Source organism: Rhinopithecus roxellana, chromosome 1 (genome assembly GCF_007565055.1).
Source record: "Rhinopithecus roxellana isolate Shanxi Qingling chromosome 1, ASM756505v1, whole genome shotgun sequence".
NCBI lineage: Eukaryota > Metazoa > Chordata > Mammalia > Primates > Cercopithecidae > Rhinopithecus > Rhinopithecus roxellana.
In genome coordinates this window covers 45,449,478-45,473,766 of record NC_044549.1, presented here as the reverse complement: position 1 = coordinate 45,473,766, position 24,289 = coordinate 45,449,478, and the positions used below count along the sequence as shown (strand labels likewise).

General features: G+C 44.2%; 1 protein-coding gene across 5 annotated transcripts in view; it reads right to left on the bottom strand.

Moving 5' to 3' along the window:
• The window catches only part of KALRN (kalirin RhoGEF kinase), a 707,465-nt gene that overhangs the window by 220,026 nt on the left and 463,150 nt on the right, over window positions 1-24,289 (bottom strand). For all 5 annotated transcript variants that reach the window (XM_030942180.1, XM_030942185.1, XM_030942189.1 and 2 more), the window contains exons 28-33: window positions 22,263-22,355; window positions 16,805-16,916; window positions 13,898-14,088; window positions 13,358-13,459; window positions 11,898-12,040; window positions 8,422-8,524 (exon numbers count right to left, since the gene is read on the bottom strand). In XM_030942180.1, the coding sequence (XP_030798040.1) occupies window positions 8,422-8,524; window positions 11,898-12,040; window positions 13,358-13,459; window positions 13,898-14,088; window positions 16,805-16,916; window positions 22,263-22,355 (744 nt within the window). The remainder of the gene's footprint in view (window positions 1-8,421; window positions 8,525-11,897; window positions 12,041-13,357; window positions 13,460-13,897; window positions 14,089-16,804; window positions 16,917-22,262; window positions 22,356-24,289) is intronic.

The following is a 24,289-nucleotide window of genomic DNA, read 5'->3' as shown; positions in this document are numbered from 1 at the left end:
CCACCAAAATTTTAATAATGAAATAGATTTCAATTTGAGTTGGGCTGTGGTGGGGCTGAACTGGTTCTGGCAGCTCAATCCTCCCAGGCAGCTCTGCAGCAGGGATCAGCCTTGCCACATCCCACTGCTCACTGCCAAGCTCTCAGAGCCCAACCAGAATTTGCTTGAGAGGCTGGAAGATTCTGTCTAGGGCACAATCACACTCCCACCAAGGCTATGATGTGAGTCACAAGTATTTGGCATCAATGAGTCTGTGGTAGGCATTAATACTTGCCACATGCCAACCCTGAAGCCCCTGGACTGGGCTACAGAACCACTTTGTAATTTACTTTGTGTTGCTGTGGATTTGCTGGGGCAAAGTGGGAGGTGATGCAAGGACATTCGGTGTGGAGGGCGGGTGGGGGTAATAGTAATGTTTCCTTTCTGTTGCAAGGATCAACAAGCTGAACTATCAAGGTTACTACAAAAATACTATTTTTAATCCAGTTTACCAGGCAGGAGATTGACTTGGTTTTGAATCTTAGGTCTGCCGTTAAGTGGCTTCATGACTCTGGGCAAGTCACTTTATTTATTTATTTTTAAAACAGAATGAAGGAAGAGGGCTAGATGATCACTAAGGTTCCTTTCCTTCCTAAGATTCCATGATTTCAAATTCCAAACTCACACTGAATCAGATCTAGTCTCTGGTTACCCTTGCAGCTATCACACACAGATCTCATCTACTGGCAAATCACCTTTTCCAGCATCCCTATTTCTGTAACAAGTACTTGTATAAACGTGAAACAAATCTTTATGCAGGTCCAAGTGCTCTGAGTACCACGAGGGCATTTCTGAGGTTTCCTGCAAGCTGTGTGTGTTCAGCAAACTACTCACTGGCAGCCATATTTTATGAAACTTACTTGCTTTTGCAGATGATTGGCAATTTTAATGATGGGTTTCTCGAGGGAGGTTTTCAAGTTATGGAAAATAAATCAAAATATTAAGTAAAATAATGCTGATATGAAATATTTTGCCCTGTGAAGCTAGTTTGTATTTTTCAGCAAAGTATATTTCATAACCTTTGGTGGTATGCAACAGCTGGAAGCCAGTCATTTATTTGAGGAACTTTCGCTTAGAGGAAAACCTGTGACTTAAATTCCTCACACTTTATCAATTTGTTCTGAAAAGCCCACACATTTGTACTGTGTCGAATGTCTCTGAGGAGAGGATGGAGTTGTGCTTCTGGGAGGTGAGAGGGCAGCCAGAGGCAGGGAGCTGCAGGCATCCCAAGTACCACAGAAACCTCTGCATTTTGTTACCCTCTGCTCCTCCTCCTCCTCCAGCCACCTGCCTACCACAGATAAAAGTAACAAAGGAACTACACTAGGAAGAAAGTTATTTTCAGACTTAGCTCTGGACTTGAATTATTAAGAAAGCTAAAAAAAAAATAATAACAATTTGGGCTTAGAGTGGAGATGGTATTTTTCCTACTTTTGAGTGACTATCAAGTCCTTCAGGAAAATCAGAGTGTTTCTATCTGGGATTTATACAGCAATTCTAATCCTATATGCTGTCAGGTGTGGGATGTGACTGAGACTCGAGATTTCGCAGCTATATTATAAAGCCCAAGTTTAGACTTCAGATATATCCACTCTAGGCCTTGGTAACAGGGAGTGCAATTATATACACTTTTCAGGTATTTATTTAAGGGTTTGAAGTGTTTTGTTACTAAATGGGAGGCAGCATAATCTCTCCCTAATAAGAAATATTTCAGGGGCCCCTCCAGCCCCACTGAGATAAAGGGCAGAGTAATAGAAGAGCTGATGAATTTTTCCCAGAGACCTATCCCATTTTTCCTGCCTTCAAGATAGCACATTTAATGGGCTGGATCTCCAGTGTGTGGTGCCACTGTCCAGGGACCACAGCTAAACCTAACATGCTGTCACAGCAACATGCTGGAGACCCAGTCTTGGGTAGACTATCTTGATGGTTTTTAAGAATGTGTCAAGTGAAAAATATTACCATGTGAACTGCTAAGATTTTTATTGATCCTAATGCTGCCAAGTCTCCACATTTCCAGATGTCTGATTTTCTCTTCAGTGGCAAAACACAGTGGTCTGTGGCCCCTTGAAACTCTAGGGGGCATGTTGCTGCCTGTTTTCTTGCACAGGAGTGCCCCGCAGTCCCCTGGGCAGTGACCTACCCCAGGTCTTCTGTGCTCTTTCATATAGGATCTCAGCTAGTCCTTCAAAATCCCAGGAAGTAGAAATCACTGCCTTCATTGTACAGATGAGGAGAAGGAGGTATGAAGTGATTAAAGGACCACTCGGGTCATGCAGTTGGCACCCAGTTGGGGATTGTACCTGATCTCAAAACTCATCCCCTTTCTTTTACATCACATTTCCTCCCTGCAGCAGACACTACGGGCAGCCCACCCAGATCCCCTTTCCTGCCAGGGCACCAGTGTCCACAGCTCGCAACTGACACAAACGGCTGGCCCCCTTGCCTCAAGGCAGGGCAAACTCCATGCAATTCCTACTGCAGAGCTCTGGGAGGGACCAGCCTTCACTCCTTCCCCACCAGACCCTGCTTCCCTTCCCTCTTTCCCCACTTAGGAGCACTTTCTCAAATCACATGCATAGGAATCTCAGTCGAAGACTGCTTCTAGGGGATGGGACCTAGGGTGCTCTCCTTTGAGCTTTGAGTTGTCCTAACTCCATCCCTATTCTGTTTTTGTTTGTCTGTTTTCCTATTTGTGAACCCATTTAAGTAAAGACATTCATTTTTTCCCTCAGTCATCTGTCCTCCATGAGCACTAATCCCTACAGGGAAAATAATTTCTTACATCTAATTCAAGTCCTTTCAGTTGCAGCATTAGCCCACTTTTTCTCAGAAGAAAAACCAAGCAGTCTTTTATCGCTGATGCAATTAGCAGAAGACTAGAAACTGACATCCTTTCTCTTTCTGGTTTTCTACATACCAGAATGTAAGCTGGAAGACCGCAGGGCCTCTTCTCATTTACTGCTGTAGTCCTAGCATGGAGAACAGCATCTGCTGTAGAGTAGGTAGGACCTCTGCACAGTTCATGAACGAAGTGGGTGGGAATATACCAACACAGGGACTGGGTATCTCATGGTGCAGGGAGTGGTTCCTCTCTCTAGCTACTGCCCTTGCATCTAGTGGCCTCCCAGTGTGCAGGTGATGAAACTGTCAGTTCTGATGAAACAGGTAAGGCTCTATAGGAGTTCTGTTCTCAGAAGGCTCCTGCAGCCAGGCTGCTCTGCCTCTTGTTTACTGGCATCATGCTATGGCTTGTTATTAAAGCAGCAGTGACACTGCAGGAATCCTTTGAATTTCCCCTTAGTTGGACCCTTACCATCTCCGACCCAAGCCTTCCTTCCCAATTGGTAAAACAAAATCTTGGTCCTGACCCACTACATTGACGTGATAATTCAGGGTTTAAAAACCATTGAGTTATATCCAAAAATGTCAGGGGTTCTCCAGGTATTTCCCTGTTCTTCTTTAGCATATCACCATTATCAGCCCACATTGCACCTCAGCTCACATTAGCTCATTACTGAAGTTCCTCTTCAAACCACACACCAGCCTGAAATGTTTCAGCAGTGTTCCTTCCCTTATAATTTTTTCAGAGAAGAGTACCAGCAAGTCAATTTCACTTCAATCTCCCTCTCTCCAGCCAACTCTGACATGTCTGGAAATTTATAGTGATTTTTGGATGGAGAGTATGCCTACTAGGATAGGTTTGTAATGTTCCCTTCAATAAGCATTTATTTTATGTTTCCAGCATGCCTGGGCTAAATGGCAAATACATGCACTGGAACTATTCCAGTGCAGATGGCTGCTTGTGTACCATTAGCTGGAAAGGATTCAGCAGATATTTATCAGGTTAAACAAGAAGATATTTGGCTGTCACCTCATTACTCAGCCCTGCTTGGCTAGAATTCTATAATTCTAGATTTCTTCTAAGTGTGACTGCAAAGCCCCACCATTTAGTAATGCACATATAGTCAAAAGATGATTTACAGTGGAATGACCTTTTCAGAAAATCATGAACTGACTCCTGGACAGAATATGGAGGGGCTCAGACCACCATGGAACAAAGTAAGCACACCTGTTTGCCCCTTAGGGAACTACTGCCTTTGTACTAGACAGGTGCAAGGTAGAAGCTATGCAGACCCATTTAAGTATTGAACAAAAGCAACTCTGGAAAAGTTACTAATGCCATTTACTGAGGCACCCATATTGTACTGTCAGTGTTTAATGTAGGATTAAGAATATTAAACTGTTTTCTCATCAAGAGAGGATTTATAGCTTACGAAAACAGTTCAGCTTCTCTGCTATAGAGAAAAGTGGTTGCGTTTCCTTCCCTGGAGATGTCAAAGAAGAGTCAGACAAGGAGGTTTCCAAGTTACAGACCCTAGGTGAGAAATGAGAAGTGGTGTTGGGCATTGGTCTTCTGCTCCCAATCTTGTCTTTTTAGCAAGAATCTGGATGAAGCTATAGAAGATGCGTTTATCCGATACTGCAGAGAGATACAGCTAACACACTGGACAATATAATTTGTATTCAATACATTCTAGAACACTGAGATGGAACTAAATAAGAGAAAATCTAATAGACATAAAGTAGCCTACACTCAGGTTACTAAGTCACCCGCCCGACTAAGGACAGTCCATAAAAAAGGGCATGGAGATTTTACGAGCCAGCACTGGACACACATGTGAAACATGGCATGCCGTCTTAGGCAGGATCTGCATATAGCAGTTAGTCCTAGAACAAGGAGCCATGTTTACATTAGTTAGAATACGTCTGCAGTATTATGTACCTTTTAGATGTATTTATATTTAGATGTATTTATAGGACTCATTTTTTACAGAAATTACACACTAGAGTAAATCCAGATGAAGGCAACCTGGATGTGAAAGCATCTGAAAGATATATAAATATAAGGAACAGACACAGAAACTGATGACTTCTAAACAGAGATGATTTGGAGGAAAGATGTGACAAGCATCTTTCAACACTTAAAGCCTTAAGAGCTGCCACTAGCAAAATGTGGTACAATTCGAGCATTAAAATTAATACGTGATGCTAATAGACTATAATTAATTAAATAATAAAATAACCCATGAGCCAATGCTAACAGCAAATATCCAAACCTTAGATTCTAAGGGCTAGCAGATAGAAAAGAGAGTAAAGTTATTTTTATAGACAGGTGAGTTGAAGCTACATCACTTTAGGTCTAATACAGAGAAGAACCTGCTGACAGTTAATAAACAATAAAACCACAGGGCAGAACTAGCTCAAGCATTTTCAAAGATCCTCACAGTCTGCCAAATAATTGTGCAGTCTTACTCATAGTATCTAAGCCTTCGCTTGCCCTCTAGTAAGAGTGGGAATTAACTTTTACTGAATGTCTAATGGTTATCAAGCAAATATTTTACGTAATCTTTCCAATGACTTAGTGAGATAGGTATTATTATCTCTGCTTTACAGAAAAAGGAAGGTACAGTAACCTATGCAATGTGACACAGAGTGTCAGAGCTGGGATTTGAACCTAGGTATATCGAACTCCTTCCACCACACCACAGCGTACATAACACACATGGAGTGGTTGGAGGAGACCCTGGAGCCCCCACACCTCAAGTTGGTGTGTCATGACTCTTTAATGGTTATGCTTTCCTCATCTACTCAGCCAGACAGAGAAACTATTACTGTCATTCCTCTGGATTGTAAGAGGAAGACTGGGGCGTTTTTCTAGAAGTCTACTGTTAGATGAGTCTGAATTGGGTGAGATGTCTCCACCCACTCCCCTCCCACAGTGCCCTTGTTTGCCCTTCTGTTGAATATGAGTCAGTTTACCTGATCAGTCCAGTTTGTTAACTTCCTCTTTTTCAGAGACTGTTCACCTGACCACTTAGAAACCAGGGTTCCCTGGCAGTCTAGTATAGTTTAGGGAAAATCTGACACTGCTGATAACATCTACAAGTTCAAACATACCAATGAGTGATTTAACGGACGAAGGAAAGTGCAGTCACAGAGGACACATGGCTGCCCTGTTATCACTGTTTTGTGTTAGAAGAGTAAGAACATTTAAATTACAGTGCATAGGCCTAGAATGATCTTCCCTTTATTTTGAAAGTGTGACTATGTCTAAGGAATTTTCTAGGTTTTGTATACGGACATAACATAGAATCTCCTACCTTCTGCTCATGTCTCCTAAGGCCAGAGAAGGTAATTGGGATTTGATCTTTCTTTAGCACATTTAAAAATACAATGTTCATCTATCTGTCTGCTTTCAGACCACTGGTTTTAGCTGCCTCTTCCTCCTGGAGTTTCCTGAGACCAGTCATTTTGTCCCCTCTATTTATTTATTTCACAAGTATCTCCTGAGCCTCTCTGTGCTGCGTGTCAGGAGTACGGCAATGAAACAGACAGACACAGCTCTTGCCTTCATCAGGGCTCAATGACCTGGCTATTGAGACAGACATGAAACAAAAAATTACACAAGTAGAGATTCACACTCAACAAATAGTCTACATCTCTCTACAGCATCCAGCACAGAGCTTGGCACATGATGGGTGCTTCTACATGAATATGTGAGTGCTGTTTCTGTGAAATATGCAGAAAAACTGACCAGCTGAGTTCATCCTAGCATCAGGAATTCAACGCTTTGACTTTCAGAGTGGGGGAAAACTGGAAAAATCAGGAGATCTGTGTTCTAGTTCCTGCCTTCCCACAACTACTAGAATTGTCTTGGGCGAGTCACTTAGTTTCTCTGAGCCTACTTGCTTACTTGTAGAATAAAGTCTAAGTACAAGGACCCCTCATTAATAGTAAAATGGCTGCTGTCAGAGGTCTTCTAGTCCAGCCCCACACACCTTGCCAGAAAGTCAAGGCATAGCTGGAGCTGAGGTCTTCCTAAAACAAATGGCTCTAGCATAGGGGTCTGTGTCAAAGTCGGAGCTGCTGGGAAGATGGATTAGCAGCTGGAAGGCATGAATTCCTGGACCATGACACTAATAATCTATGTCTGAACATGGGAAACACTGCACTTGACTTACCATCCACTGACTGTTTAAAGACGAACACTTTTTATACGCTAGGAACACTAGGTTGTATTTCTAGACAACAGGTCAGAGGAGACAGGAAATTACAGACGTGGTTTTTCATTGTATGTTTTTACAAGTGGAAAAAAAAAAACCTAATTTTCCATCCACTCTGACAGTCAGCAGAAAATGGCTTAAAAACTTGAGGGCAGTTGTCAGAATTACCTTGAATGACCTTGAGCACTAGTCTAAAGCATGATTAGGGTGATTTGGCACCATAATTTCAGCAGGTTCGGGGCACAGTCCCCACACTAAGGTCTCAATGGTTTTTTTCTCCCAGCAAGAAAAAATAGGAAAAATCCTAATGAATGCAGATCATCTTTAAAAGAAATACCTATAACTTAGAAAACTAAGATGAAGCAACGACACAGCCTGCTGTCTGAGCCTGAAGGAGCAGGCCAAAATACTAGGTCTGAATAAACTAGGGACAAATAGTCTTTGGAAACCCAGAACTTCATTAATAAGATCACTAATAGGCAGCAAAAGATCATCTCATACTCTTTGAATTCTGGAGTAAGCAAATGAGAGGAGGCTCAGACATGGACCCTTTCTTCCCCCTGCTACAGATTCCGGCGGTTGCATTCCTCACCTACCTGGGGCAAATACACAGAGCCTTTGCTACAGTTTCTTTTCTTTTGCTTTCCCATCAGAGCTACTAACTTTTGCTTACTTGCTCCAAAATGTTAGAAAGCAAGTGGCCAGGTTGTCTCACACAACTACATCCTTCATATAGCACTTCCTGGTCCTCCTGTCTTTCAGCAACTGAGCCCCAATAATCTGGCCAGAGGAAAGCATCATTTCCACTAGAGTCCCTTTGGATAAGAGGCTGCTACCAAGCAGCATCTCTGTGGCCATTTCCCAAACCATTAAGCTTGGTCTAACTTTGAGATGAGCTCTTCTCAAATCACTGTAAATTTGAGCCAATCACAGCCACTAAGGTCTCAGGACACTATCCCAATTCAGCCTCCCTGAGATCCATCCTCCCAGAAGGCAGGGCAGCCCAAGAAGCCCAGGTGGGGCATCTCAGAAAGAGAAGAAACCTAGACTCCCTCACTACTCAGCCTTTCCACTTTTGTTAAACTCTCCCAACATGAGAGGTCAGCCTGAACCACCGCAGTCTTCCATCCCCTCAGACCAGATCTCGTGCTGGGACATGCCTCCTCCAGCCCTGTTCTTTCCCCCTTGGCACAAAGAGACAACTGGCTCCTGAAGGTAGGATCCATAGTGAGAGAAATTCTCTAGGGGTACCTCTTCAGGGGTGGTTGAGCCATCAAGAAGTCTCAGGGGAAGGAAGGTTAGGACTCTGTCCTACCTTGTCACTGTCCACTGTGTTCTGAGAGGTCCTAGAAGCAATGGAGATGGTGTCTGGTTGGCTGCTCCCATCTCCCTGGCTGTCAATATCCTCCACTCCATCCCTGCAGGAAGAAGAGAAAAAAAACAGGGGTGGGGGTGGGGGGAACCACTGTGGGTTTAGAACACACAAGGATTTCCGGTTGGGTGGACAGAGCAGCGCCTCGCACTTTCTAGCAGGGATTTGTCTAAAATTATCCTGCTAAAGAGAGTGGCCCTATGCGATTTTCAGTGACGTCACTTCTTGCACTTAGTAAATACATAATCACTATGTTGATAACTGAACGCAAAATGACCCCCTTTCCCAAAACTCCTCCAGCCCATGCTGCAGAGGGGGTGTATGTATATGTGAATATATATATACATATTTGGGAATGGGTCTATAACAGGCAGTAGGAAGATATATATCCTACTTAGAGCCTAGGCTTCTATCCAAGTGATTAGGTCATTTCAATAATCCCAAATTCAGGGTATTCAAGTTTTTGTACATGCTGTAATTAGGATGAAGGTTCATTTACAGTTGGCCTATAAAGAAAACAGAAGTGATAAGATTTCTTTTATTTTTTCATTTTATTTTTTGAGATGGAATCTCATTCTGTCGCCCAGGCTGGAGTGCAGTGGCGTGATCTTGGCTCACTGCAACCTTCACCTCCCAGGGTCAAGCAATTCTCCTGCCTCAGTCTCCCAAGTAGCTGGGATTCCAGGCTCCTGCCATCACGCCCAGATAATTTTTGTATTTTTTCGTGGAGATGGGGTTTCACCATGTCGGCCAGGATGGTCTCAAACTCCTGACCTCAGGTGATCTGCCCGCCGCAGCCTCCCAAAGTGCTGAGATTACAGGTGTGAGCCACTGCACCCAGCTAAGATTTCTTTTAAACTTAAGTTTCTTCTGTTCAAGAAAACAAGTTGAGTGGAATATTGTCTCCAGGGGCTATTATCTTTGGGAAATTCCTGATATTGGACCTTCAACTCCTGGGTGTGGAGAAGGAATTTATTGCCTTCATCTGGCTGGGTTTTGAGGATCTCATGCATGTTTATAATGATTTCTTATCAATACAGAAGTCCAAGGCATTTTCTCAAAGATTGGAGAACAGTCACAGGTTCCACAGCAGCTTTGGAGCCAGCTGTGCTTCTGTGTGTCAGCTAAGACCATCTCCTGAGTGCACTCCTGGCATTTAAACCCCTTCCTGGGCCCCAAACCATATAGCTGTCCCACTCCCATGTTCTTTCAGCTCTCCAGCTATAGAACTATGCCCTCATCCTGTGTCGAGACCACAGCCATGGCCAAGAGGGACTGGATGTCTGGAAACTGATGAAGGCTGCAAAGTCTGTGCCAGGAAAAGCTGGGAGAGATGTGGGGTTAGGGTTGGGGTTAGGTGAATTAGCACAGGAAATGACAGCTCTTCCAATGGGCGCTTTTATAAAAGACACCCTGATGCTGCTTGTGGAGAACTAATGGCATCAGGGGACAGGGAAACTGAAAGCCTGAGAATCCTACCACATGAACAAAGTGCCACAAATAATGAATTCACCTCAAAGGGTTTAAAAGATTACACTCTGGTGTACGTGTGGATGTATGTGGATATGTGTGTATGCAAGTACCCAGGCATGTGCACATGTATACACACAATGTCTATTCATCATAAAAAGTATTTTCTCCCACCTACAACACTTCTAAGTCAACTGCTCTCTCACCATCATTTGTGGGCTTGGGAAATGTCAATTTATTTTAATAACATAAGCCAACCATTCGTAGGAAGGAAAATCTGCTGTAAAAAGAATTTATGTGACGCATTTCAAAACCAAAAATAAAGGACTTTTAGATCATCTGTTGTTTTGGATTAACTGGGCCAGTGCTCCCCATCATGTGTAGACAGTTGAGAGCTGGCTGTACTTTCTGCTTCCTGCTATTCTGGCCTGTGGTGGGCCCTTCTGGTCCACTCCAGATGAAGTCACTTCTGGGGGATGTGGGGAGCCCACCTAGGAGTGTGGGTAGTATTCCCCAACCAATGAACTCCTCTATAAACTGTCCCTATATCCAGGAATCCAAGATAATGGAATTATAGACTGCCTGGCTATTCTCTGTGGAGTATGCCAAGGTTTCTCACCCACCCATCACAGGACAAGAGAAAAGGTGTGAGCAGGGAAAAGTTAGGGGCATTTCCAAGATACGCCTTTCCCATATTCTAGAAATGCCCAAACTCTCCTACTATAGGAAAAAGGGGCTATGTCAGGGTAAATAACCCTAGTTAGCCTCACCTGAGTATCTTCTCTCACTATGATTCTAGACCACCATTTCTTTATACTTGTTTCCTTTCTAATTTCTTTATTAAAGTATGGATTCCCTGAGGTCTCCACTGCTAGACTTTAGTCCACCCCCTCCTTACCTGGACTCTGGACATAGATAACTGACATCAAAATGACCCCTCCCCCAGAGTAGTTATAATTCCTCCATGCAGCACTGAGGAGGTGACTTTATCCTGGTCATGCAGGTCTTAGGGCTTCTGCCCCACGGAGGTTTCTCTACCTTAGTCACATCCTTCTTTTGGTTACCACCTTGCTCAGGACCAATGCTGCTGCTGCTGCTTCACAGGCCCTGAAATGGCTCCCTACACTGCTTGTCCTGGTTGGTACCTAAGGGTCAACTAAATCCTCCCGATTTATTCCATTCAGCTACAGGGGAGGAGGGAAGAACCTTTTACCACCGATGACCATCTCTGTTAGAACCCCGTTTTTTTTCTTCAAAATGTATGTGAAGTTTTTGTATGCTTTCTTTGGAAGTGTCCCCCAAAAGAGTCATCAGAAGTGTAGATGTCATATGGAGACTTGGGAAAGAAATACTTAAGAAGTCATCCATGGGTTTAAAGGAAACTGGGATTCAGAAGGGTCAGAGAGATATAAGAAATAAGTCCTCTTCTGCCCAATGACATTGCTTATCATAGGTGAATGAAGGTGAGGTCTCTGTGGGTATTGCAATAAGAGCTGCAATGAAACCACCACTCCACACGTTACAGTACACAAAACCCTTTCACTATCCAACCAGTTCAGAGTTCCTCCACTCTAGGGCTTATCTAAAGTCCCCTTTCTTTGAATTCTTATAGCATTTATGATCCCTATCGGTGGTTCTTCTGGTCTATTACATGTGTGAGACATGGCTATTAGATGGCTCTTAAGGGAATCGACTCATCTTACACTTCCTTTTATCTTGTAGCACCTAGCAGAGTGTTCATCAAATAAGAGGTGCTCAATGAAGCCCTGCTGAATTTGACACTCGTGAGATGCTTAAAGATGAGATGACTCATCCTAGGTGGAACTCACAGGCCTTCCTGGAAAGTGCCACCTGCAGGGCACATCCCCCTTCAGAAGCAAAGATTCATCCCATTCCCGCACCCGGAAGCCTGTGAGGCAGGCAGTGCTGGAGGGAGAGGCGCTTGTTACCTCTTACTATTGTTCCTCTGTTTGGCTGGTGTTTTGGGGAGCTGAAGTGGCTCCTTTAAAGCTCCTTTCAGGTGAATGATCCTTTCTTGAATCACTTCTCGAATGTTCTTGATCCACTCCTGCTTGGTTTCGATGTTGGAGGCCTAGAGTGCCACAGGGAGAGAGACTGAGAACCCCAACTCCCATCACCTTGCCAAAAACAGCTCTCAACCCTCCTGCAGTCTTCATCTGTTATTTTCAAGGATTCCAAATGTCTGGGGAGTTTATTTATCATTTCATACTTATGACTCTTTAATACCAGAAACAGGCTTCTCCAACTCCCAGAACAGTGCTGACCTCAAGACTCAATGCAGAATTACTTGTATGAGAGTAACTGTCAAAGTATTTCATAACCCATAAGGCACTGAGCAATCCTGATATCTGCCCTGGAGCTGCAACAGAATCTGGAAGTTTCCCCTGGGACAGGGATTAACACCTGGGCTGCTAGATCCAGGGGAGGTCTAGTGGGCACTGGGAGGGGCAGCATCTACTTCTCAATCAGTATGGATATATGTCAGGATGCTCACCTAGCATGGCTCCACAGACTTGTATTGACTAGAAGTCAGTCCTGGGCTTGTGGCAAGCTAACTCTGTTAACTAAGGCACTGCTATCATTTTATGATGATTCCATTTGTCTTGGTAGAATTTTTTTTCTGGTAATTCTGCCTCACAACAGGTAGCAGCTATGCTGGCAGTTCAGAGTGAACAAGTGTGAAGCTTTTGTCGGGGTTGGACCATCTATTCCTTGGTGATGGGCACTTTCCTGACAAGCAAATGACTGCCGGGAGCTCCATTAGCTGCATGATCGCTGCTCAGTCAGGCTAACATCACTGCTGCGCCCCAGAGAGCAGCAATGACTCCTCAAGGCCATCCTCTAATGAAAGGCCCCCTCTTGACACTTCTCCCCATCAGCATGGTCCCCATGCTAATGTGATTTACTAGGGGTTCAAGAACATAGGTTCCCAGGGAATAAGGTCCATATCTTGTACAACGTTATCCCCCACCACACTAGGCACTATACCTTTTACACAGAAGCTATTTAGGAAAAAATGTTAAATGAATGTAGAGCAAATCAAGGTGCCTTTTGTCAAAGGGTCAATTGTTCTTGCCACTTGAAGGAGGACATACGGACAGAGCACAGTTTAAGTGGGTCTTGCTGAGCTGGCCCCGCAGGCCACTCCCTGCCCTCTTCCCTGTTGGTCACACGTGTGCATGCACTTGAAGAGACCATGCGTCTTTGAGATTCTGGGTCTACCTTCATGATAGAATTTGCTTCTCAATACCCATGTGATGCTACCATTTCCAAGAGAGGCCCATGGCTCAGTAGAGTCTCTGCGTCTTAGCTTTTAGGTATCACTTGCCCACCCCCACTTCTATTACCCCCAACCCTAATCTTGTGCCTAGCAGAGAGCAGTACTTACTTTCAGCACTGTTTTATTGTCTGAGGATGGAGTGCGCCCAGACCACAAGGCGAATTTGCAGGGATCGCCCTCCACGTGCTCGGTCACACCCAGCTCTGAGGTCTGTAGACAGGAAATGCCTGTGAGAGGCGGGGAAGGGGAGGGCAGTGGGGAAACTTAGGGCTGGGGTGGGAAGGGAAAGGCAACAAAGAGGAGAGGACCGAGGGAGGGGCTTCTGTCAATCAAACTTTAACAGATTGGATATTCTGTTCATCTACCCAGGATGGAAGGACCTACAGGCACGTGCCTGATTAGCAGGTACCAGGGAGGGAAGGTGAAGAGGGAGGTGCTAAAAGCAAACAGAAAGAAGAACTGTGAACTCTAAAATGCAGACGTGGGAGGTGAGTGGGGTGCTTTCCAAATAGGAGACATTTTCATTTGTCCAGGATGGTTTTGGTGTGGAGGCCGGGGAGGAGATGAGATGAGTGTGTCCAGATCCCTTCCTGCCCATGGGTTCTATGAAAGCAGGGAGTCTTGTCTTATCCCACCTGCCCCACCTACCAGTAGCTTGTTCTTGTAAACATATTTCGTGTGTCCTGAAGAGTCTTTGATTTCCTTGCTAAAAACCAAGGAGATCTCAAAGAGGAACAAGTGCCGCTCCCGCCCCTTCCGGATCAGCGACTTCGGGTCCCACACTTGAAAGGCATCCTGGAGAATCAACTCCCCCTGCACATCCAGGTTCTCGTCGAACCCTGAAAAACATCCATTTTCACCCTGTGGAGTTTCTCTACTGCCACAGTCAGGGGGGCCATGTTCCACTCCCCTCTTGGAGAAAGGCCTCTCTTATTGTTAGTCCTCAGTTCCTGAAGGGTTTTTCTCTCTCTGCTAACTCCAGAGACTGCTGAACACTTCCACAGACATCTCTGAGAATTGCAATTAGATCTCTCCTGACCCCTTCCTGCACCATGTCTTTTATATACATAACCAATATTAGTGGAATCTCCTGCAAAGGTCCTATGCAACCTCACATCTTCACATACCCACAGTTGGCCTCCTGCAAGGGCAAATCCCATAGCTCCTTTGTCCTCCACAACTTTCTACTGTTCCTGACTTGCAGCTATGAGTAGGGCTGAGGACAAACACTTCCTGACTGTCTTCAGCTCATCTTTATTTGTCATATTACCTCCTTAATTCTCTTCATTCGTCTTTTTTTTTTTGTTTTTTGTTTTGGTGCAGTGGCATGATCATGGCTCACCATGGCCTTGAACTTCCAGGTTCAAGTGATCCTCCCACCTTAGCTTCCCAAGTAGCTGGGTCTATAGGTACATAACACCATGCCCAGGTAATTTTTATATTTTCTGTAGAGACAAGGTCTCTACAGACCAGCTGTTGTTGCCCAGGCTGGTCTCGAGCTCAAGTGATCCTCCCACATTGGCCTCCCAAGTGCTAGTATGACAGGCATGAGCCACCGTGCCTGGTCTACCTTAATTCCTGTATTCCATTTCTAGAATTCCCCCCTTTGATTGCTTTGCACAAGACTTCAACAGTTTATATTTATACCACTTTAAGTTTTTTTTTTTTTTTTTTTTTTTTTTTGAGACGGAGTCTTGCTCTGTCGCCCAGGCTGGAGTGCAGTGGCCGGATCTCAGCTCACTGCAAGCTCCGCCTCCCGGGTTCACGCCGTTCTCCTGCCTCAGCCTCCCAAGTAGCTGGGACTACAGGTACCCGCCACCTTGCCCGGCTAGTTTTTTTGTATTTTTTTTTAGTAGAGACGGGGTTTCACTGTGTTAGCTAGGATGGTCTCGATCTCCTGACCTTGTGATCCGCCCGTCTCGGCCTCCCGAAGTGCTGGGATTACAGGCTTGAGCCACCGCGCCCGGCCCACTTTAAGTTTTTAAGAGAGGCTCTCAAACTTTAATGTGCATAAGAATCACCTGGAGAGCTTGTGAAAACACAGATTACTGCCCACCCTCCAACCTCCCCAGATATTCTGATTCAGTAGGTGTGGGGTGAGTCCATGAATGTGCACTTCTGACAAGCTCCCAGGTGCTGTTGCTGCTGCTGGTAAACAGACCATGCACGGAGTAGCTGGATCCAGAGCATAGGTCAGGGACAGACTGGAGGAGCTGGGTACTTGCAGGTACTTCACGGTGGGGTGGAGGTGAACGTATAAACAGGGAGGAAAGGAGTGGAGAAACTGTGTCAACAGGAGTACATTTAGATTGTTCCTGCTCAGCCTAAGGAAAATAGCCAGGGCTCCTTTGCTCTAAGAATTGAGGCTTCTGCTGCTAAGGATGGTCCAGGAAATATGGAGACCATATCAAGTCTCCTAAGGTGGTGGTGGTGGTACTGGCGGAGTAGGATGGAGTCCAGAAGAGAAAAAACAGCCACGTGTTTACATATTTGCAACAGACTATACACATTTCCTTTAGCAACCATTAAAAATGTTAATTTTTTTTTTTTTTTTTTTTTTTTTTTTGAGATGGAGTCTCGTTCTATCGCTCAGGCTGGAGTACAGCAATGTGATCTCAGCTCACGGCAACCTCTGTCTTCTGGGCTCAAGCGATTCTCATACCTCAGCCTCCCGAGTAGCTGGGATTACAGGCATGCACCACCACAACTGGCTAATTTTTGTATTTTTAGTAGAGACCGGGTTTTGCCATGTTGGCCAGGCTGGTCTCGAACTCCTGACCTCGTGATCCACCCACCTTGGCCTCCCCAAAAAATGTTAAATCATTAACTCATCTAACAAATTCCGCCCCAGTATGGCTGCTCTGCCCACTCATTCTGCAGTGTTAAGACGATTTTACTGGAATCTTACTCTACAGGTTTCTGGTCCTAAGAAGATAGTTTCAGCTGACTGAAGTCTTATCAGAGTTGTTTGGCTGGACTTACTAACCTTCCAGGAGGACAAAATGCTGGTTGCACAAGAATGTGAATGTATTTAATGCCACTGAACGGTATATTCAAAAATTGTTAAAATGGTAAATTTATGCTACACATATTATGTATATTTTACCATAATAAAAAAAAGAGCATAAGGCTGAAGATGGTATGCTTTGTGTGTGTGTGTCTGTGTGTGTTTATGTGATCAGGATTTCTGTTCATTGTGATGACCAAGGCGATGCAATGCAGATGCTACACAGACTAACAAGACTGCTGCGGGTTGGGAGCTCTAGCACACCAACAGTGAGGGTAATGGCCTGTCCTGGACTCTCTCATGGACAGCAACACGTCCACATAACCTCCAGTGGCTTAGGCCTGGTCCTTCCTGGAAGCAGGGTGCTAGCCAAGTTGGTCCTTGTGGAGCCCCTCTCACACAACAAGGGCCTATGTAACTATTTGTCGTTTCTTCTCTCTTCCAGCCTTAGCTTTTTTTGTCTAATTTCACGCCACTTCCTCTCATGATGCAAGTTCCCCCGTCTTAAGGAAGAGAGGAGGCTTCCCCAGTGTGGGGAGGACAGCTACCTTCCAGCATGCTGACATGCATGGCATCATTGGCTTTCTTTGGGACACTGAGCATCACTTCCAGGCCATCCTTGAGCTCCCCTTTCCCTTCTTCACAGCAAGTCAAAAGTTCCTGGGGAAAAAAAAAGTCCGGACACAATTAGGGCCATCTCCCCCAGCTTCCTCCCACCACCTAGCCCACCAAGGAAATTACAGACCAGCTTCGCTCTCTGTAATGGTTCCCTCTGAGCTATAAAGAAAGTGAGGTGGGGTAAGGGGTTATCTCCAAGAATTCAACCACAATTTTTCTCTCACACTGAGCATTCTCAGCCCAATCTAGCCCAAACTAACTCAGTCCAACCCAACTCCCAAATAGCTTGACCTGTAAGTCAGCAACTGAGGCATTCTCTGTCACCGGACTGCCCTCTTAGGGAAGGGACTACCCCGGTAAAGCACAAGAACAGAGGTGCAGTATTGTGTAATCCAATAAAGAGAACAAAGAGAAGAATGAGAAGGATAAAGGGAAGATAAAGAGTGTGCTACGCAGCACCCATATATCCCTGCATGCTTACTGCTGACACCACTTTTATTTACAAGCCTCTACAGCCTGAATGCTGACTTCCATCCTACTGGGAACAACCTGAGGTTGCAGACTTAATAGGCTTATGACATCCCAGAGTAATAAAATATTTTTAGATCACATGGATCAGGAGTTCCTAATCTGGGGCCAATAGATGGGATTCTAGGCTATTTCACTGTCAGATGAGGTAAGTGCGATTAAGAGAGATAAAGTGATTTTCCTCAGGTTATAGAACTCAGTGGAGGCTACGCAGGGGCCTGAATCCAGGTCCCCCGAATCCAAGTCTGGCACTTTATCCACCACATCAACCCTGTCTCTCCTATATTCTGTCCCCCATTGAGGCTTCCAGGGGCAATACCTTCTTTCTTTTATTTCCTGGGGAGCTGGGGAGTATGTCCTTTCTTTTGTATTTCCTCACTGGAGACTCAGTCATCACCATCCCCATAAAATATATATAGTATTTGGTTGGTGGAGAAAAGACCATTTCCAACTATCTTAAGAATCATAAGACTACTTGGAATGATTTTTGCCCAAACCAGAAGAATGTCGGCTTTTCATTTTTCCTATCAGGGTCATTGTATCTTGCTCACTTTGATACTGGGAAGGGAATGGTTAAGCAACAGATCTGCAAACCATACTCTCTCCTCCAGGGGGCAGGGGATGCGTGTTGAGTGGAGGTGCCTTTCCCAGAAAGAAAGCAGTTCACCAGATCAAATCTTGTAAACACGTTAATGACAGACGTCTTGACAAATAACCTAATGGTACTTGCTAGGAAAAGATGACTTATCTAGGAAATGCCTTTAATAGGATAAATCTTGTCTGTCTAGGGCTTCTTATGGTAAATAATCCTAGAATCTGTGGCTTTAGAGGCATGGCTCTCTGGAAGGTGTCACATAAGCTATGCAACTATCTAAGTAAAAAGGGAATGTCTTTCATGACCAAATGACTCTCTTCAGGGCAAGTGATACAATGTGACATACATAATTTACAGACCTTGTACGTCAATCTGGCCACAGCATGTCCTGATGCTGCAAGAAAAGGCTTGGAGCTGCAATGGTGGTCCTGGCCCTTTCCCATGTCACCTCTGCCTCAGAATTACTTGTATCCTTGAAATTATTAGTCAAGCTTTACACTTGGTAAGATATCTAATTAGTGAGAGTCTGATCTAAAAATCCAATCCTTAGTGTTATCTTGGATACACTCCCATAGGAATAAGGGAGTTTTGAGTGTCCAAAGAAGAAGTGCGCCCCCTAGAGCACATGTTTGGGAGGGAGAAGTGATCAGCGCTCAGCTCTGTCCTTGGCTCCAGTCACTATAATGTCATCCTTGTTCAGAAAGTGGTATTGACTTCTGCCAACCTAAAGTGCTCAGATTCTCCCACCCCTTTCCTTATTTTAACCTTCCCAATCTTATTTTCATACACCGTCAAAGAAAATCCTGAGGTAAAACATAAGAGAAAAAACAAGAAATACGCTTCAGTTTGTGACAGAAAACACGAATTAGTTTAATCCCCCCTGCTCAAAACAATTGAGCGAGTCTACCAATCTACCAGCTGGGCCAATAAATTTTCCCTGATCCTTGCTACACTTTGTGATAAGGAGAAGGCTCCACATTTAATTTAGGATCCTTTTGTAAAGCCACAGCAGATTTACATGTAGAATACTGAGAACTCTGACATAAAGTTTCTACTTTCATGCCATACCTAAAGTGATGAACCCGGAGATACTGATAATTAAATATACATTTATTTGAAATAAAACTGACTTTATGAAAATAAGTCCCATATTATTTATTTATAGTAAAAGCTCAGCAAACTGTTTTTCTCTTACTCAGCAGGCACTCTGCCAACAGCACATTTAAAAAAGACCAAAACTATCTTCTTCTTTTTTTTGAGACAGAGTCTTGCTCTATCACCCAGGCTGGAGTGCAGTGGCTCGATCTCAGCTCACTGCAACCTCCGCCTCCCAGGTTCAAGCAATTCTCCTGCTTCAGCCTCCCGAGTAGCTGGGACTACAGGTGCATGCCACCATGCCTGGATAATTTTTATATTTTTAGTAGAGATGAGGTTTCACCATATTGGTCAGGCTGGTCTCGAACTCCTGACCTCAAGTGATCCACCCGCCTTGGACACCCAAAGTGCTGGGATTATAGGCGTGAGTCACTGTGCCCAGCCTGTTTTCCAAAAAAAAAAAAAAAAAAAAAAAAAAAAATTTTACTTCCTCACAATCAAATTCCTGCCACTTTATTTTTCCACTTCTTAGCTACCTCTATAGGCACCTCTTCCTAAAACACTCAATTCCAGAACAAAGTTCCAGAGCCCACTCCTTCAACTGCCTACAGCAAAACACAAGCCTATTCTATCCTCAACTTCCCTCCCTTGTCTGTGCCACATAATTCATCCTAGAGGGCTTACACCTTACAGGATTAAAGGGAGAGGTAAAAAGCTATATTTCTTTTAGAACTGCATCTTAGTTGATTTAAGACACTGGGAGTGTGGATAGCTGAGTCAGCACTGGTTTGTCTGTCTTTCCTTTTTTTTTTTTTTTTTTTTCTTTTTAAATTCACAACCCCACCAATTCCTGAAAAACCTTTGGGTGGGATACATACATTAAAAACCATAAAAATCAATTTTAAAAAGTCTATTAGCAGAAGAAAAATAATTTCATTTTTTATTTTATTCATTTATTTTTTTTTTGAGACGGAGTCTCACCCTGTTGCCCAGGCTGTAGTGCAGTAGCATGATATTGGCTCACTGCAGCCTCTGCCTCCAAGGCTTAAGTAATTCTCATGCCTCAGCCTCCTGAGTAGCTGGGATTACAGGCACATGCCACCATGCCCAGCTAATTTTTTGTAGAGACAGAGTTTTGCCATGTTGGCCAGGCTGGTCTTGAACTCTTGACCTCAAGCAATCCACCTGCCTTGGCCTCCAAAAGTGCTGGGATTACAGGCATAAGCCACCAAGCCCGGCCATGAAAATAATTTTAAAAGGCCAAGCATTAAGTGGGATAGGAAAGAAGAAGATAATTATACACAAAATCTGGGCTAAGGAGATTCTACTGTAAGCAACCACAAAATTCAGTGCTAACTTTCTAATAGCCACAGGTAAAGAAGGGCCTGAGCATCTGTCATTTAAAGACAGAAAGTATACCCATTTTTCAGGAGAGAGGATCCCCTATGCCCCTGTCCTGAGGTCTCACAAGAATTTCTTGTGAGCCTTTATATAAGAAATTTCAAAAAACAAAGAAGGGAAAGCAGTTCTGCCGGGACAGGTGGGGTGTCTGCACACTCTTTTCTCACACTAGTCCTCAGTAAAGGCCGAGGGTGTGATGTCCAGTTGTAACACTTTAAGCCATTTCTGCAGGATTGGATGGCTAGAATCCTGGAAGCAAACGCCCATAGCCTCTTCTTGGAGATGAGGAAGGAGAAGAATTACAGGGAGGAGGTTGAAGGGAAATGATGTGGCACGGCCCCACTCTGACTCAGAGGACAGAAAACCCTACCAGGGCACAGGCTCCTGCACCTTCACTGCACTGTTGCCCTCAAGCCTCTCATCATGGAACCTCAAGTGCTAAGCCAGGGAGATTCCATGGGCTGGGAATGGTGAACTCACTCCAGTGTGACTAGAATGGCGGATTTGAAATCAGACTGGTTTTCAAGTTCAGTGAAATGAGATTATGCAAATTTTTGCAGGCATCTCTAAACAGGAGCTGAATTACATCAGATTTTCTCTGAAATTACACAATGTACTTATAACATGTCCCCTACTATCCCTTTATCTTTGCATTAAAGGAGCAACCAGCAGTATATTTCAAATGAGGGAAAACTCTACCCCTAAACTTTAGGAATTAATATAGATGGGGGTTATTTAACTACTTGTGTCAATTCCCCAGGCTTTCTGTGGAAATGACATTATTTTCAATGTATCAGTGCATTCTTATATGAGAAGGATCAACTCAAATTACTTAGTGTTTTGCATATTTGGTTATTTAACTTTTAAAGAAAAGGTTTTGAAGGAAGATCCAGATCTCTTGGTTGGCTCTAGAAGAACTCCAACATGCGAGAACCTACAGATATAAGAATACTCTTGTGTTTTAATATGTACCCTTTGACTATTTTCCCTCAAAATCCTCATCGTCTTGACAAACACAGAGATTAAGACAATGGTAGGTGCCACCCTGGCCTCAACTATCCATGTAAACTGGCACTGCCCTTAGGACTCTGACCTTTTATTTATTAATTATTATTATTATTTTGAGACTGTGTCTCACTCTGTCACTCAGGCTGGAGTTCAGTGGCGTGATCTCAGATCACTGCAACCTCCGCCTCCTGGGTTCAAGTGATTCTCTTGCCTCAGCCTCCCGAGTAACTGGGATTACAGGTGCACACCACCACCCCTGGCTAAGTTTTTGTATTTTTAGTAGAGATGGAGTTTCCCCATGCTGGCCAGGCTTGTCTCAAACTCCCAGTCCCAAATGATCTGCCCATCTCAGCCTCCCAAAGTGCTGGGATTATAGGCATGAGCCACTGTGCCTGGCCAGACTCTGACCCTTGATTTCATCAAAAGCGGGGGCTACCAGGAAGAATCTGCTTCTGTAAGGAGGGACAAGAAAGCCTCTAGGAGCCAGTCAGTGCCTGAGAAGGCAATTGCTAAAAGTTCTGCAGTGGTAAGTAGATGAGAAAATAGTTACAACTTATTCCTGCTCCCTTTTCTTCCCCTTCTGCCTTAAAATAGGCATCTGGAATTCCATGGGATAGGACAGCAACGCCAGTGTGGGCTGAAGTTCTGCTCTAGGTAGAAGAAAGGTCTTCAGGTGGAAGCATTCCCATCCTTACGGGCCAAAGCTGGGACTCCCTTGCCATAGGCGGTAGGCAGTGGAGGGGGATGTGGAGGGGAGGTACCTTCAGGAGAAGTTGATATTTGGTGATCCTTTGGACAGGCTTAATTAGGTAGGAAGAGATGGAATTGGCCAGACCATGCCGTTGCTGTATCTCCTGCAGGGATGAGAACAAGGTGCAATTAGACACAGAGGGGCGTGTGCATGTGTGTGTTCTGAAAGGAGAGAGCAGGGGTCAAAGAGAGGAAGAAAGAGAAAAAGGTAGACAACATGTTCTTTGATAGGGAGAGGGAGTAAAAAGAGAAACAAAAGAGACCAAGATGGATATAGAGAGAAAATAGGAGAGAGACTAAAAAGAGAGAAGGGTTAGGGAAAGAAGCAAGTATGTGAAACTAATAGAAATTGAACAAAAATGGAGAAAAAGAGCAGTAGAAAAGAGAGCAATAAGGTAAATAACAGAGCGGAGGGTAAGGAGAGATGAAGTAGGAGTGAAAGGAAATCAGCTCCAAAAAGGGGAGAAGAGAGTTTAGGGAAGGCAGAGAATGAGGCTCTGACTTCCATTCTGATGGCTCCTGATCAGTCTTTCCCTGCCCTCAGTCTCCTTAAAATAGCACACGGATATATCTTCTTTATTAATACCATCCTTCTCTTTAAATTTAACACATCCCAACTTAGGGTCATCACTTTAATTCTTATAAATGTTTCATAGTGATCAATGGCACCTCCTTCATTCTTCAGGTCTCCTAAGCTAGAAACCACGGAGTCAATTTTAGTCATTTCTCCTCTGTTATCCCTGGTGACAAATCTTTCCTTTCCATTTCCAGGGACATCACCCTCATCACTCATGCCCAGGTTGAGGCCATGGCCTCCAATTGCTGTTTGTGCTTCTAGTCTCTCCTTTTACTCTCTATCCTGCCTCCAAAATGATCTTCTACTCCCCAAAGTCTAGGGGTTATAAGTGGCAGAAAAAGGTACATTTTTGTCCCTGCCCTCAAAAAGCTTACAGTCTAGCTGAGAATACTCAACACACATGAACTAGAGATCAACAAAGGACAATACAGGAAATGGTACAGCCAATAAAAATGGGAGTGATTACTGGGTTTGGGAGTGGCCAGATGGTTAGTAGAGACAAGCCCTCAACCTCACCTGGAGCTAAGAGGTGAGGTGGGCAGGTGGGGTGGGTTAAGTAAAAGGTTGGAGAAATGACACTCACTTACATCAAACACAAAATGTATCAGCTGAAATAATCATTGTGTGTTTATATGATGATGAGGACCATGACTGAATGGTACAGAGGATGCACACCCACCTTCTATAAAAAGTGAAAAATAAAGTTAGATATGCAAGGCTGGGTCATTGATGGGTTTGAGTTAGAAAAGAGTTAGGATATGAGGGTAAGTTTTTCAATGGAAAAGCATCACAGATTTTAAAGAGAAGAAACGGGTGGGGCATGGTGGCTCATGCCTGTAATCCCAGCACTTTGGGAGGCTGAGGCAGGAGGATTGCTTGCGTCCAGGAGTTCAAGACCAGCCTGGGCAACATAGCCAGATCCCATCTCTACAAAAAATACAAAAATTAGCTGGGTATGGTGCCACGTGCCTCTTGTCCCAGCTGCTTGGGAGGCTGAGGTCAGAGGATTGCTTGAGCCCAGGAGGTCAAGGCTGTAGTGAGCTATGATCATGCCACTGCACTCGGCCTGGGTGACAGAGAGAGACCCTGTCTCAAAACAAACAAACAAACAACAACAAAAAAGAGAAAAAAACACATGATGAAAGTAACGTTTCAGAAAGAGTAATATATAGCTAATAGCAACATGGGGGTAAATCTTGGAGAAATAGACAGAGATAAGTTATGAGGCTATTGCAAAAGCCCAGGTGTGTAGATCTGAAGTTACCACATGGTCCAGCAATTCAAATTCTAGGTCTATGCCTGAAAAACCCAAATACCCATGAATTGATAAATGGAAAAACAAAATGTAGAATATTCATACAATGGAATATTATTTGGACGTAAAAAGAAATGAAGCTCTGATGCACGGAACAACATAGATGAACCCTGAAAACATTATGCTAAGTGAAAGAAGCCAGTCAC